The sequence below is a fragment of the Dermochelys coriacea genome, chromosome 19 (genome assembly GCF_009764565.3).
Source record: "Dermochelys coriacea isolate rDerCor1 chromosome 19, rDerCor1.pri.v4, whole genome shotgun sequence".
NCBI classification, from domain to species: Eukaryota; Metazoa; Chordata; order Testudines; family Dermochelyidae; genus Dermochelys; species Dermochelys coriacea.
In genome coordinates, this window is record NC_050086.2 from 19,700,421 (window position 1) to 19,715,967 (window position 15,547).

Sequence of the window (15,547 nt, forward strand, 5' to 3'; positions counted from 1 at the left end):
GAAAAAGATAGGAAGGAATTTAGGATACAACTTCATCCCTATAAAACTTGGTATAAGATGATCAATCACTATAAGTAGCTCACTCTGTGAGCTGTAATCAGTCAGCAAGGAAATTACCTTCCACATAAGAAACTAATACTCACAGACACTGAATGACTCAAAAGGAGCTTTGTCAAAACCATGAATACCACAACACAGGGAGCTTTCAGGTGTGTCAGATTCATTCGTGCTTGACAAAGTCCAATAGAGATCTTACCATATCTTCTTTGGACTCCTGAAAAGTCAAAATTGCTGCTAGATGAACAAGAAGGATATTTGTCAATAAGCTAGACTTGGAAAAATGAAGATTATGGCTACAAAGGAAGCATTTAGGGGCTGTTTACACCTTTTACAAGCCTTTTACATTCATAAAATTGGAAGTCCTTCTGGCAGATTCCTTTAAAGCTAAGGTAATTTCCAAGGTGCTAAAACAGTGTCATTCATAAAAACATTAACACAAAGTTAAAAAAAGTTAGAATGGGCTACACTCTTACCATCAGAGAAGGGCAGTTTAAAATGTAGAGATTTGGCTTTTCAGGTTGACACTTGCTCAGAAACATCATGCCTCTTGGGTCTCTACTGTTCTAGAATCCATGCTGTCTAGATCCAGCCCTGGCCCCTAACAGCAACAGAGGTTTCCACCACTTAGTCGACAGGACTCCAATCAAAACTCACCAACTTCTCACTGGACTACAGCTAGTTCCCCCTGGGATACTTCCTACCGTAACTTTTGGAGCTGTAGTTGAGGCATCGTCAGGGTCTCTGGGCTTCTTGGCACACATGGTTCCCAGTGACTCTGATCCCTCTCTGGCGTCCAGTGGCACTTGAGCATCAGTCTGAGTCTCTGCAGCTCCAGCTTCCATGGTCAGGGGTTCCAGCTGCTCCAGGGCTGGAGCCAGCAAGGGACATCCTTCCTCTCCAAAGATCAGCCCAGAGTGAGCTCGACTGCTCCCTTTTATACTAGTGTTGCACCTGGAGTATGCCCAGTATGTGGAGGCATGTCTTCCTCAGCCCACGGTGAGGAGTTAACCCTTCCCCGTCCAGTGCATAGTGAGTTCACGCTGTAACACACTCTCCCCTTTAAGAAACAGGGGGGCTCTTCCTCTCCCCCATCCCACCTATCCTGGAAAAAAAAAAAAAATTAAAAATCAGCATTGGCATGCACATTCCCGAGGCGATGTAGTACCTGAAAGTCATATGGCTGCAGGGCAAGATACCACCACATGATCCACAGGTTGGTGTCCTTCATGCTATTTAACCAGCGCTGGAGCACATGGGCAGTGACCAATCGGAATGTATTTCCTAACAGATAATACAGAGTGTCTATGGCCCATTTAACGGCCAAGGCCTCCTTCTCAATAGTTGAACAGTGGACTTGCGACTTAGGTACAGCCCAAGGTGTTCTTCCCTGGCAACTTCTGCGGCAATACAGCCCCAAGGCCCACTTCTGAAGCGTCCATCTCTAAAATGAAGGATTTCCGGAAATCTGACAAGAGGACAGGTCTTGATGCACCCAGTTGTTCTTTCAACATCCAAATGGCTCTCTCACACTCAGCGAACCACTGAATGCTCTGGGGTTGAGAGTTTCTAGTTAAGTCCGTTGTGGGGCTGCCACGGTCGCAAAGTCTGGGAGAAAACAACAATATCTAGTACGGGCAAAGAATTGCCACACCTGCTTCTTCGTTGTAAGGATGGGCCAATCTCACAGGGTCTGTACCTTGTTGACCAGGGAGCTGCAGTTGTCCCCTGCCCATGGTCTATCCCCAGTATGTCACCTTGCTCTGTCCAAGGTTGCACTTTGAGGGGCTTGCCGTGAGTCCGGTGTCCTTAATAACTTGGAGCACACTGGATAGGTGTTGGAGATGGTCTTCCCAACAGATACCGTACAAGACAATGTCATCAATGTAGGCAGCAGCGTACTACACATGAGATTGTAAGTCGGTCCATGAGCAGCTGGAAGGTGGCCGCGGCTCCAGGCAGTCCAAACAGCATCGTTATAAATTGGTACAAGCCAAAGGGTGTCGGAAAGGCCGTCTTAGGGTGAGAGTTCAGCATCAGGGGAATTTGCCAATATTCTTTTGTTAGATCCAAAGTCCACAGGAACTGCTGTAAATGCTGTTACTGTGAGCTCAGAAGAAGGTAACCCCATAAAAATTGTGCCAATTCTATGTATGGGAGCGGTAATGGAAAATTCCTAGTGTGTGTAAAAATCAATGGTAAAAGCTGTTTATCTAAAATGATGTTAACTGTAATTTTCCCTAAAGCAGATCTTCTCAAAATGTGATTATAATCCTCTATGAGTTTATTGTAAATGTGCCTTTAGCCAGAATCCACCTTGAATGAAATGGTACTAAACATGAAGTTATAGCTGGTGTATGGAAGTTACTGCCTACAGATCTTTTGAGTAATATCATCCCCAAAGCTTTGTTCAGTCAAGTTAATATCATTAACTAGTCACAAGAAAGGAAAGATCCTGACCCGGTCTATATTAGGGGCAATGACTTGCCCATGGAGGATTTCTCCAAATGTTTGTCTGAGGAAGATAGCTCTTTGTCTGTGCAGAAAAGCAGTTTATATGTGAATGAAGTTTCTGAATGTCTGTCTGAGTGAATCTGGAATTAGATTAAGCACAGAGATAACTCATTGATCAGGAAATGTTTCTCTAGAGCAGATTAAAGTTGATGGTCAGGTTAAAGCCCTACTTGAGGGAGAAAGGGGTAGATTCTTGATAGGTGATGGATTGTTGGCAAGTAAAGCTTGTGAAAGTAAGCCAGAACAAGGTAAAGTAATTTGCTTAAGGTAACTCAATAGGATGAGCCATTATCTGTGGAGAATAGCAGTTTTTCAGTTGTGAGTGGCAACTTGCCTGTTAAGGAACCTGTCCCACTTTCCAAGTATACGTCTGAAATCAGCCATGGGTGCTGGGACAAAGAAAAGGATACATCTCCAGTTGTTTGTCTGTTAAGAACAGCAGTGCGTCTGCTGCAAAAGTGTCTCTCTCTAGCTATTTGTCTGTGAAGCAGACAGAAGAAGCTTGTCAACCTATGATGGTTAAACTTTATCAGTTGTATCAGAATTGATTCCGGGTTTAAGTGAAACCCAGAAAGAGTCTTATTGCTCAGGAGCAAGTCCTAGCTGAAGAGAAGAGCAGAATTTCTAAGAAAGATGGATTGTTGCTTAAAGAAAAGGAGTACTTGTGGCACCTTAGAGACTAACAAATTTATTAGAGCATAAGCTTTCGTGAGCTACAGCTCACTTATCCGATGAAGTGAGCTGTAGCTCACGAAAGCTTATGCTCTAATAAATTTGTTAGTCTCTGAGGTGCCACAAGTACTCCTTTTCTTTTTGCGAATACAGACTAACACAGCTGCTACTCTGAAACCTGTTGCTTAAAGAAGCTCCTAAGGAGAAGAACCCTCATAGTAGTTTTTGCAAGCAGCTTGCTGTAACTGAGGGGTGTGGAAGCGAACTAAGGTAGATCAGGGTGGATTTCTGCCTGTAGTAGGCAACAGTTTATTTGTTGAGAGATTTGATTTAGTTCTTAACAGCCAGAATTTTTCTGTTGAAAATGGATTCACCGACTTTGCTTTAGAAAGACCCAGTGTGAATAATTTAGAGAAGGTGTCAGAGGGAATGAAAATTGTCAGGGAATTTGAACAGCCCTATGACCACCAAGTGGCTGCGTTTGACCTGCTTGTTGGGGAGACAATGTTGTGAGAACAAGAATGTCTCCATACTGATTCTTTGAGTAAACAGTCTGTCTCAGCTTCAGAGAGAACACTGAGTAGCTGAATCTGCAGAGCAGGACAGCTGTGCAGTTAATCTCTCAAAAATACAGGGGATGGCAGGCAAACTCATCTGCAGACACTTTGGATATGTCTTGTAGTCTCGACATCTAATTCCATGTGGAAGCAGAGGTTGGTAATGAAAGAACAAAAGAACTTTAAGTCTAACATGCTAGTGAAAATGGATGGCATCTCTTTAAGACAGAGTCCAGCCTTGGAATTGGTAATGATTAAAAATCTGAAAACTAGTACACAAGCTAATGTCTGTGTTGATGTAAATTATCTGGATGACGGGGGGGGGAGAAAGACTGGCCCATAGCTGTTAGCAGGGAGGACGCAACTAACCAGCCAATGGATTTTGTTAAGCAAGAAAACTCAGAATTTGACCCTCCAGGACAGGGAGGAAAGGAAAAACTTTATCCTGCTAATGGAAGCCATGGGTTAATCCTAAAATGCCAAAACCCCAATGGTATTAAGCCAAAGGCGTGCCATGACAAAAATGCTTGTAAATAAATGTATACTTGATAGATTTGATGTTAATCTTCATGCTAATTTTAACTCATGACTAATCTGTTGCTGATACCAAAAACTGTAAAAATGTACAATGCGCATGATCTTTTAAAAAAAAAAAAAAAAACAACCAACCTTGAACATGTTAAGAGTGATCCATAAGAACACACTATGTTAAAAGATCTTGTGATACTGATATTTCAAAAGTTAATGCCTGTAACCAGTCTTGGAACTTTTCACAGCAGAAAAAACATTACCCACCTAATATGCATTGTGAAAAGGGAAACTGAGACAAATCACCACATTGCTTTCATGGCTAAATGCAAAGATACCTACACTATAGAGAACACTAATATCTACACTAACAATGTTAATTGGATTCTAAACACGTGCCGAAGCTTCTATGGATAAATTAGTTATTTTCATTTGCTCTTGGCAAGATCACATGACACAAAGGAATTATGCTGCAAGAACAGATCCAATCCACTATTGGTCTAACCAAGTTTTATCTTGGGTTTGTAAAGAAATTCAATATTGTTACTTCCAAAATCAACCTTATAAAGAAGAAGCCTGTTTTAATCAAACATGATTTTGATGAACCATTTCTGTTTTACATTCATACTTCTAATATTGAATTAGAAGCTGTAGTAATACAGAACCAAGAATGGGAAATTCCTATGATGTATTCAGCAGTGTCTGGGGAACCCCTTCTTCCTGCATCAATTTTCTGTTGGGGGTGTGACATTATCTGATTAAAATATGACACATGGATCATGGTTGCTGCCGCTGTTATATAATTGCAACAAATCTTGTACAAAGTATGTCAAGTAAGGTGTCTATGGAAAGGTTACAATTTGCTGAATATGATTATGCTATTTGTATGCATGTATCATTTCTGTGTCTGAAGTTACGAATATTAACTATGTACCTGTATTTCAAATGTTTGCTCATGTGGTAGCACCCACAAGGTATTTAGCCACCACACTGTGAAGGAACTATTCAAGATGAATGGCCCATCAAAGAACACAACTCACAATGGACCATGGGAGACGCCTATCTACGCTTAATGGACTTTCCTGAGAACGTTCTATCTAAGGTATGGGTGAGGACTTCTACCATGTGATGGGTTGAGTTCAGGATCCTGACAAAAGGAAGAAAGGAAAGCAACAGAATACGGACCCTGGACTTCAGAAAAACACATTTTGACTCTCTCAGGGAACTGATGGGCAGGATCCCCGGGAGACTAATATGAGAGGGAAAGGAGTCCAGGAGAACTGGCTGTATTTTAAAGATGCCTTATTGAGAGAGCAGGAACAAACCATCCCGATGTGCAGAAAGAATAGCAAATATGGCTTGCGGCCAGCTTGGCGTAACAGTGAAATCTTTGGTGAGCTTAAAACACAAAAGGGAAGCTTACAAGGAGTGGAAGATTGGATAAATGACCAGGGAGGAGTAAAAAAAAAAATATTGCTCAGGCATGCAGGAGTGAAATCAGGAAGGCCAAATCACGCTTGGGAGTTGCAGCTAGCAAGGGATGTTAAGAATAACAAGGGTTTCTACAGGTATGTTAGCAACAAGGTGGTGGTCAAGGAAAGTGTGGACCTCTTACTGAATGGGGGAGGCAACCTAATGACAGAGAATGTGGAAAAGCTGATGTACTCAATGCTTTTTTTGCCTCTGTCTTCATTAATAAGGTCAGCTCACAGGCTACTGCACTGGGCAGCACAGTATAGGGAGGAGGTGACCAGCCCTCTGTGGATAAAGAAGTGGTTCAGGACTATTTAGAAAAGCTGGATGAGAACAAGTCCATGGGGAGCCCAAGTCCATGCACTGCATCCAACGGTGCTAAAGGAGTTGGTGGGTGTGACTGCAGAGCCATTGGCCATTATCTCTGAAAATTCATGGTGATCGGGGGAAGTCCCGGATGAATGGAAAAAGGCTAATGTAGTGCCCATCTTTAAAAAAAGGGAAGGAGGAGGATCTGGGGAACTACAAGCCAGTCAGCCTCACCTCAGTCCCTGGAAAAATCATGGAGCAGGTCCTCAAGGAATCAACTTTGAAGCACTTACAGGAGAGAAAAGTGATCAGGAACAGTCAACATGCATTCACCAGGGGCAAGTCTATAAGGTGGACAGAAAGCTGGCTAGATCTTAGGGCTCAACGAGCAGTGATCAATGGATCCATGTCTAGTTGGCAGCCGGTATCAAGTGGAGTGCCCCAAGGGTCGGTCCTCGGGCCAGTTTTGTTCAATATCTTCATAAATGATCTGGAGGATGGTGTAGATTGCACCCTTAGCAAGTTTGCAGATGACACTAAACTGGGAGGAGAGACAAATACACTGGAGGATAGAGATAGGATACAGAGGGCCCTAGACAAATTAGAGGATTAGGCCAAAAGAAATCTGATGAGATTCAACAAGGACAAGTGCAGAGTCCTGCACTTAGGAAGGAAGAATCCCATGCACTGCTACAGACTAGGGACTGAATGGCTCGGCAGCAGTTCTGCAGAAAAGAACCTAGGGATTACAGTGGATGAGAATATGGATACGAGTCAACAGTGTGCCCTTGTTGCCAAGAAGGCCAATGGCATTTTGGGACGTATAAGTAGGGGCATTGCCAACAGATCGAGGGATGTGATCGTTCCCCTCTATTCGACATTGGTGAGGCCTCATCTGGAGTACTGTGTCCAGTTTTGGGCCCCACACTATAAGAAGGATGTGGAAAAATTGGAAAGCATCCAGTGGAGGGCAACAAAAATGATTAGGGGACTGGAACACACGACTTATGAGGAGAGGCTGAGGGAACTGAGATTGTTTAGTCTCCGGAAGAGAAGAATGAGGGGGGATTTGATAGCTGCTTTCAACTATCTGAAAGGGGGTTCCAAAGAGGATGGATCTAGACTGTTCTCAGTGGTAGCAAATGACAGACCAAGGAGTAATGGTCTCAAGTTGCAGTGTGGGAGGTTTAGGTTGAATATTAGGAAAAACTTTTTCACTAGGAGGATGGTTAAACACTGGAATGCGTTACCTAGGGAGGTGGTGGAATCTCCTTCCTTAGAAATTTTTTAAGGTCAGACTTGACAAAGCCCTTGCTGGGATGATTTAGTTGGGGATTGGTCCTGCTTTGAACAGGGGGTTGGACTAGATGACCTCCTGAGATCTTTTCCAATCCTGATATTCTATGATTCTAAGTCATGCCTGACTAACCTAATTGCCTTCTATGATGAGATAACTGGCTCTGTGGATGAGGGGAAAGCAGAGAATGTGTTATTCTTTGACTTTAGCTACGTTTTTGATACGGTCTCCCACAGTATCCTTGCCAGCAAGTTAAAGAAGTATGGGCTGGATGAATGGACTACAAGATGGACAGAAAGCCGGCAAGATCATCGGGCTCAACAGGTAGGCAATGGCTCCATGTCTAGCTGACAGCCAGTATCAAGCGGACTGTCCCAAGAGTCCGTCCTGGGGCCAGTTTTGTTCAATATCTTCATTAATGATCTGGGGGATGGCATGGATTGCACCTTCAGCAAGTTTGCAGATGACACTAAACTTGGAGGAGTGGTAGATACTCTGAAGGGTAGAGACAGGATATAGAGGGACCTAGGCAAATTAGAGGATTGGGCCAAAAGAAATCTGATGAGGTTCAACAAGGACAAGTTCAAAGTCCTGCACTTGGGACGGAAGAATCCCATGCACTGCTATAGGCTGGGGACCGACTGGCTAAGCAGTAGTTCTACAGAAAAGGACCTGTTGATTACAGTGGTTGAGAAGCGGGATGAGAGTCAACAGCGTGCCCTTGTTGCCAAGAAAGCTAACAGAATATTGGGCAGCATTAATAGAAGCATTGTCAGCAGATCAAGGGAAGTGATCATTCCTCTCTATTCGGCTCTGGAATATTGAGTCCAGTTTTGGGCTCCCCCCACTACAGAAAGGATGTGGCCAAATTGGAGAGAGTCCAGCAGAGGGCAACAAAAATTATTAGGGGGCTGGAGCACATGACTTATGAGAAGAGGCTGAGAGAGCTAGACTTATTTAGTCTGCAGAAGAGAAGTGTTGGGGAGGATTTGATAGCCGCCTTCAACTACCTGAAGGGGGGTTCCAAAGAGGATAGAGTTAGGCTGTTCTCAACAGTGACAGATGACAGAACAAGGAGCAATGGTCTCAAGTTGCAGTGATGGAGGTCTATGTTGGATATTAGGAAAAACTATTTCACTAGGAGAGTGGTGAAGCACTGGAATGGGTTCCCTAGGGAGATGGTGGAATCTCCTTGGTTAGAGGTTTTTACGGCTGAGCTTGACAAAGCCCTGGCGGGGATGATTTAGTTGGGGTTGGTCCTGCTTTGAGCAGGGAGTTGGACTAGATGACCTCCTGAGATCTCTTCCAACCTTACTCTTCTATGATTCTATGACTAAGCAAAACATGCATGGACACGTGACTTGCTCATGTGACTCCAAACTCCATCTTAGTACCTGTAATTTTCCACAAACTAGAACAATGGGTTTCCCTTCACTTGGCAGAAGCTATAAAAGGCCCTGGAAACATCTCCATTTTGCCCCTTTCCTGCTCTGGTCTATGATCTTGTACTAATGGGAGTATAGAGCATTCTAACTAAGGGACTGAGGACCTTCCAATGATTTGGAAGCAACCAGAGAGTTGTCTTAAGCCAGCAGTTTATTCCATCACCGCTACAAGCCTGAGCTGAGAACTTTGCATTTATTGTACGTATTTGATTCCTGTAACCAATTTTAACTCTCACCTTTCTTTCTATTTTATAAATAAACCTTTAGATATTAGATACTAAAGGACTGGCAACAGCGTGATTATTGGGTAAGATCTGAATTGTATATTGACTTGGGTACGTGGCTGGTCCTTTGGGATCAGAAGAACCCTTTTGTTTGATTAAACTGGTTTTAAACAATCGCTCATCATTAAGTCTAGCGGCTGGGTGTTTAATCCAGGACTGGAATACCTAAGGAGGCTACACTTCCGACTTCTTGTTAGCCAGGGTGGTGAGACAGAAGTTTTGTTGTTGGTATGGTATGTCTCATGGAAGAATAACCACCAGTTATGGATTGTGTCTGCCCTTTTTACCCAGCACCTTGTCCTGAATTTGGTATTCTCAGTTGTGACCCACAGAGGCACGGTGACACCAGGCGAAAACCTTCATGAGTTCCGCCACGATCTTAAGGGCGGTGGTGGATCACAAGAGGACAGCCTCGGGAGACTGAGTTGCATAGTCCATGATAACCAGGATGTTATGATGGCCAGTCGTACTCTTCTCAAAGGGGCCTACTATATCTAGCCCTATATGCTCAAAGGGCATCCCATCCACGGGCAGCGGAACAAGGGGGGCTTTTGGCACTCCCTTCAGTCCAGTACCCTGACATACTGGGCATGAGTCACAGTAATCTCATACCTTCCCCGATGGAAGCTTGGCCAGAAGAACCTCCTTGCCACCCTCTGGAATGATTTTTCCCTTCCCAAGTGTCTGGCCCAGGGTACCAAATGGGCAAGAGGCCCCAGCGAAACCTCCAGAGATCTAACAGCTGTCAGAGCACTTTATGAATCTGGGGTTGTTCCACCACACCATAGAGAAGGTCCTGCCATACCCTGAAGTGGGGTCCCTGCCATGTCCGGAGAGTGTCTTCCTCTTCCTGGCCCCTATGGCTTGCTCCAAGGCTCAGCTAAGAGTTGGATGCTCAGATTGGGTGTCATCCACAGTTGCACCTGCCTGAGGGGTTAATACAGTTGTCGTTTCCCCATAGGGGGAAGGCCCTTGCCCTGGGTTGTCACCCTGGTCATAACTGAGGAGACCACTCAGTGTTCTTTTGTCAGTTTCCCCTGTTGGCGAGTAACAGGCGCAGTCCTATAAAAAGTCCCGGAACCATAGACAGTCTCATCCCAGGATAACCTGCAGAGCCACACAATGGTGAGAGATCTCCAAAGCCACCCAGGTAGTGAGCTAAGAGCATACATCTTCACAAATACACTGTAGGTGTATTCGGAATCCATTTGGTTCAGGAGCTGGGACCAGCTCCCTATGGACGAGGGTCTGACTACACCTCGCATCAAACAGAGCCACTGTAGGTGTTCCTCGGCGGGAGGAGAGCGGCAGCTGGGGTAGAGGGACTTGGGCCTACCCCACTCCACCAGGTCCCAGCCCAGGGCCCTAAGAGTGGTAAAGAGTTCCGCCACTAAGCAACCAGTGTGGCTGGCCCAGGGGCTGCTCCAGCAGCTAACCAGTGTGGCTGTCCCCAGGGCCACCTGAGCAGCTGGCCCAGGAGCCAGCTGCTTGGGCAGCCTTGCCGTCAGCCACACTAGCCCCCACAGAAGTTACGGAGGTCAGAGAAAAATCACAGAATCGGTGACAAACACGGAGCCCTAAATGTGATTAAAGAAGCTATTCTTATTCCTGTTATTTATGTAGCTGTATCTACTCTTAAGGAATTTAAAAAAAAAAAAAAAAAACCTCCCACTGATCCTATCACTGGTTCAGATGCTGAACCAGCAGTAGCCCTAGTGTAAAATACCACTACTGGCGACTCATCTGCCGTTTTTACTACTGTGATCAAAGTCAAAACTGGTGCAGTTTCAAACACAAGGACTGGTAGCATAGGCTCGCATACTAAAGTGAACTACACTTCCACAGTTCCAAGGGTTTCCAATCTGCCTTCATACTTTCATCCACTAGAGATAGAGCACAGGTATCACTGAACTAGAGTGCAGATTGCATTCTTACAAGGCACAGCTAATGCTTCCCTGACTCCAGCACTGAAAGCGGTGGATTTTGACAAACTTTAAGGATAAAGTCTTTGAAACACTTCAAAACAGTATTACAAGATGATGCATTTGGAGACTCCAGGAGGGTTTTCAGGTGCTCCTGGCTTAAGAACTGTAGCCAATTAATTCATGTTACCATTTAATTGTGTTATCTATTGATATGGCAAACTCATGTTATTACATACATAATCAATGAACGATGACTAGATTTAAGTTTCAGAGTAGCAGCCGTGTTAGTCTGTATTCGCAAAAAGAAAAGGAGTACTTGTGGCACCTTAGAGACTAACAAATTTATTAGAGCATAAGCTTTCGTGAGCTACAGCTCACTTCATCGGATGCATTTAGATTTAAGTTGTAGGTATAGGTACAGTTACAGATATGAGTAGACAGAATTATAAGATTGACAAGCATGTAGGAGTATGTAAGTAAAGCAAAGCTGTAATACAAGGGCCTACAGGCTAAGGCAGGCCCGTAAGATTTCAGCTTAGCCACACTGGGCCTCAGGCTTAAGGAGGCCTGACATAAGTAGGTGACCCAGGAATGACCCCGTGCCAGTGAAATTATAAGATTACTGTAAAGAATGTGCCCTACAAGTGATGTTCTGGGAAAATATGCCACATGTACCCATCTAGATAGCAAGACATCCGATTGTTACATCACTGCAAGTTCTGCTAACTGCAGGTTACCATGGAAACATGTGCATGTAGATGATATGAGAATAAAGGGAAGTAAAAAAACAACAACCTATGAGAAACAGGGCACCCCAAAAAACTATAGGATATGGAAGTTCAGATAAGGAAAAGGAGGTTGGAACTCTCCTGCATATGAATAAGTTGTCAGGCATGGTCATAATAGGATAAAAAGAATTCCCTGCTATGGATAGGGTGGGAAGACTCCTCTACGGATGACCACCTGTTAAGAGATCGACCAGACTCTATATCATCTTTGGCTATGTATGAACACTGCATTGGTTATTGCATTGGCTCTCTCAAGTTTCACATACTTATGTGACTGTAACCCTAATCAGTAAAACTTTTAATACAGACAAGACTTCTTACTTGCGACTGCACTTTATCACTGTCTTTGTATGTTCCTAGAGCCTTCCAATCCAAGAGAATTGTGAAGAGTAACTTTCACCCTGTTAATCTGAAAACTGTGACATTGCAGGACCCAGACTAACTCCCTACGGACATTGTAGTTTACACAATGCAGTCAGACCTTGAGAAAAGCTAAACTAGAGACAGAGCCCAGATGACGTACAAGGGAGTGCTAAAGCAGCAATAGTAATGTTGAGACAGTGATGCCCTAACCCACCCTCTACATATCATGACCCACTGATCTGGAAACCTGGCCAGCTAAGGTCCAATAACACACTGCACCAACAAAACTCATAAGAACAAGCAATTTAAAAAATTGTTTAATGGTAAACGATTGGGAAAGTAAGAGCATCAGTAGTGGCATCAAGGCAAAGCCATAAGCCAGTTGTCAAGATCTGGAGTGAAAGGAAATTTGGAAAGGAGATGGCTGGGGAACTACTTCAAAGGTCCAAAAACTGGAGAGCATGGGGGAGTCTTCAGACTGTCTCATGCAGAAGCACAAGAGTAGGACTCCTGCAAAAGAAAACTATTTGCACATGTTTAGTGTTGGGCAGGCTAGTAACCCTACAAAGAACAATCATTCTATGCTGAAAAGGAGCCTCAAAGAGATGTTCCCTTTTTCAATCAGGGGGCTCCATGCATTTCATGAAATGTTACCCTGAATCGCTTCTCTATCCAGCTGCTGCTTTCCAAATACACTTTTAGATCATTAGATTATCATATTCTAAATGGTTTCCAATGGGTGTAGAGATTAATTTTTAGAGGTACATAGCTCTCAAAAATTACATTCAACCAGAGGTGAAAGTAAGCCGGTACAGTGTATGGGCAAGAGTCAGTATGCCGTGCCGGACTAACTTCCCCAGGCTGGCGCTTTAAAGGGCCCCGGATTCCCTGCAGTGGCCGGAGCCCCAGGCCCTTTAAAGTGCCATCTGAGCCCTGCTGCCAGAGCCCTGGGGCCTTTAAATCTTGATTTAAAGGGCCTGGCTATTTAAAGGCCCCACCTCTTCCAGTTGAGGCCATGCCCCCCCTGCTCAGGACTCCTGAGTACTGGTAAGTCCTTTAAGTTACTTTTACCCCTGCATTCAGCATCTTATTAAAAAAAATCAGACCAGTTACTTCAAAAGGGATTTAGGTGCCTTACCTCAGGCACACACGGTTGTGAATTATGGACTAAGTTTCCAGGCCCCATCACAAAAAAAAAAAAAACAAAAAAAACACATCATTGTGCCTTGATGCCAGGAGTTTTCATTAGTCTGCAAAGAAGGTGCAAAACATCGGAGTCCACTTTCTTCACACACACATTAACTAAGGCCAACTCTACACTACACACTTCAGTACAACTACGTTGCTCAGGGGTGTGAAAAATCCACACCCCTAAGCAACTTAGTTATACCGACCTTAGCCTCCCAGATGGACAGCACTCTATCAGCAGGAGACATAGCTACAGCCTCTCATGGAGATGGAGTTATTAAGCTGACAACTCTCTCCATCAGCTTCTTACAGCATCTTCACCAGAAGCGCTGCAGAGGTGCAGCTGTGCAGTGGCGTAGCTGGGGGGAGTGAGGGAGCGGCCGTGCCCCCGCTGAGCACAAGCGGTGCCTTGTGAATGTCTTAGTGCCTTTTAAATTTTCCCCTGTTGAGGGAAAAGGGGGAGCGATCCCCCCCAAAAAATAAAAGGCATCACCCGCTGCGGAGCTTTTAGACACCCAGCGGCACTCTGGATCTTCGGCAGCACCTCAGCAGCAGGACCTTCACTCGCTCCGGGTCTTCAGTGGCACCTCAGCAGCGGGACCTTCACTCGCTCCAGGTCTTCAGAGGCACCTCAGCAGCGGGACCTTCAGTGCCACCGAAGACACCCGGAGCAAGTGAGGGCCTGACGCCGGAGCGCCTCCGAGTGAGTAAAAGCGCCACAGCGGGTGGCGCCTTTTTTTTGGATCGCTCCCCGTTCCCTCCACCTGCCTACGCGGCTCAGCTGTGCCAATGCAATTTTGTAGTGTAGACCTACCCTGAGACTTGAAAACGAATGCCCATGCAACTTCACTACCTATACTAGCAGAAGAGCAAAAAAAGAGGGAGTGGAATCTGTAGCCCGAGGGGCTTCATCTCTTTCCCTGCCCGCCGCCAAAAATGCAGTTTTACTTCTTGATAGAAGTTGCCTGTCCTGTATAACATTTAAAATAAGAGCATTTTTACAGCAAGCACAACATAGCACACTAGATATTCCATCAACTTCTTCTTAGTGTGTTTTCTCTTTATCCTGTGCCAAATGTCTGGGACTTTCACCATTTTCACCCTTTCAAATAATTTGTTTTCGAGGCGTCTCTCCCCACCCACGTGTTCAGCCTTTGCCGCTTCCAACACCCTGACCCGCGGCGCCCCGGGTGGGATCCTGCCCAACCTGCAGACACAGGCCTGGCGCGCGGCGCGATTTCACAGCCCGACCCCAGCAGGGAGCCAGGACAGAGCCGGGCCGCGCCGAACGGGGCAGAGCAGCTCAGCCGACCCCCGGCTAGCTAGAGCCCGGGCAGAAGGGGCAGGGCTGAGCGGTCCTGATCGGCGCCCGACAGCTCCTCTGCTCGGAGACCGGTGGCCGAGCCCAGCCAGCCCCCCTACGCGGGCCGGGGAGGAACGGCCCCAGCGCTGGCCCGCCTGGGCAGGCACCTACTTTGGCCCGCTTGCGGCGGCTGGTCCTTCGGCCCTCGGGTGTCTCAGCGATGCCCGTAGTCTCGGGGCCGGGGGCGACGATGGCGGTTGGCGGCTCAGACAGGCCTCCCGGGGGAGAAGCCCGAGACGGTTCCTTCTTGCGTGGAGTCCGCTCCGGGCCCCCGGCGCCCGAGCCGGCCTCCGAACCCGGAAGGCCGGGCGGCGGCACCGGCACCTCCGGCCCGCTCTCCCCGCCGCCCTCGGCCGCCTTCTTGCCGCCCGACAGCATCGCCTCCAGCCCGCTCCGCGCTGCCTGCAGCGAGACGGACAAAGGGACCAGCGACCAAGCACCACAGCCCCGCCCCCGCGTCACGTCGTGCTCTCGCTGCGTCCGCGCAATAGCCCCGCCCCCGCGTCACGTCGTGCTCTCGCTGCGTCCGCGCAATAGCCCCGCCCCCGCGTCACGTCGTGCTCTCGCTGCGTCCGCGCAATAGCCCCGCCCCCGCGTCACGTCGTGCTCTCGCTGCGTCCGCGCAATAGCCCCGCCCCCGCGTCACGTCGTGCCGTCGCTGCGCCCGCTGCTTCTGGCGCCTGAGTCGTGTGCAGGGCGGGAGCTGAGTCGGTTCTGTGTGTGGGCTTCTGCGTGGCGCGGGGTCCCGCTTGGCTATCGCTGGCTGCTTTCCTAGCTAGGCGCG

The 15,547-nt window shown here is 46.5% G+C and overlaps 1 protein-coding gene across 3 annotated transcripts in view; it reads right to left on the reverse strand.

The window, feature by feature from the left end:
• KDM1A (lysine demethylase 1A) overlaps positions 1-15,235 on the reverse strand; it is a 173,846-nt gene extending 158,611 nt beyond the window's left edge. The window contains exon 1 of one of the 3 annotated variants that reach the window (XM_038377500.2): positions 14,875-15,235. In XM_038377500.2, coding sequence (XP_038233428.1) covers positions 14,875-15,141 — 267 coding nt within the window. In that variant the 5' untranslated portion in view covers positions 15,142-15,235. The remainder of the gene's footprint in view (positions 1-14,874) is intronic. The other 2 variants (XM_038377495.2, XM_038377496.2) reach the window with 2 other exon arrangements.
• Between the last annotated feature and the right edge of the window lie 312 nt (positions 15,236-15,547).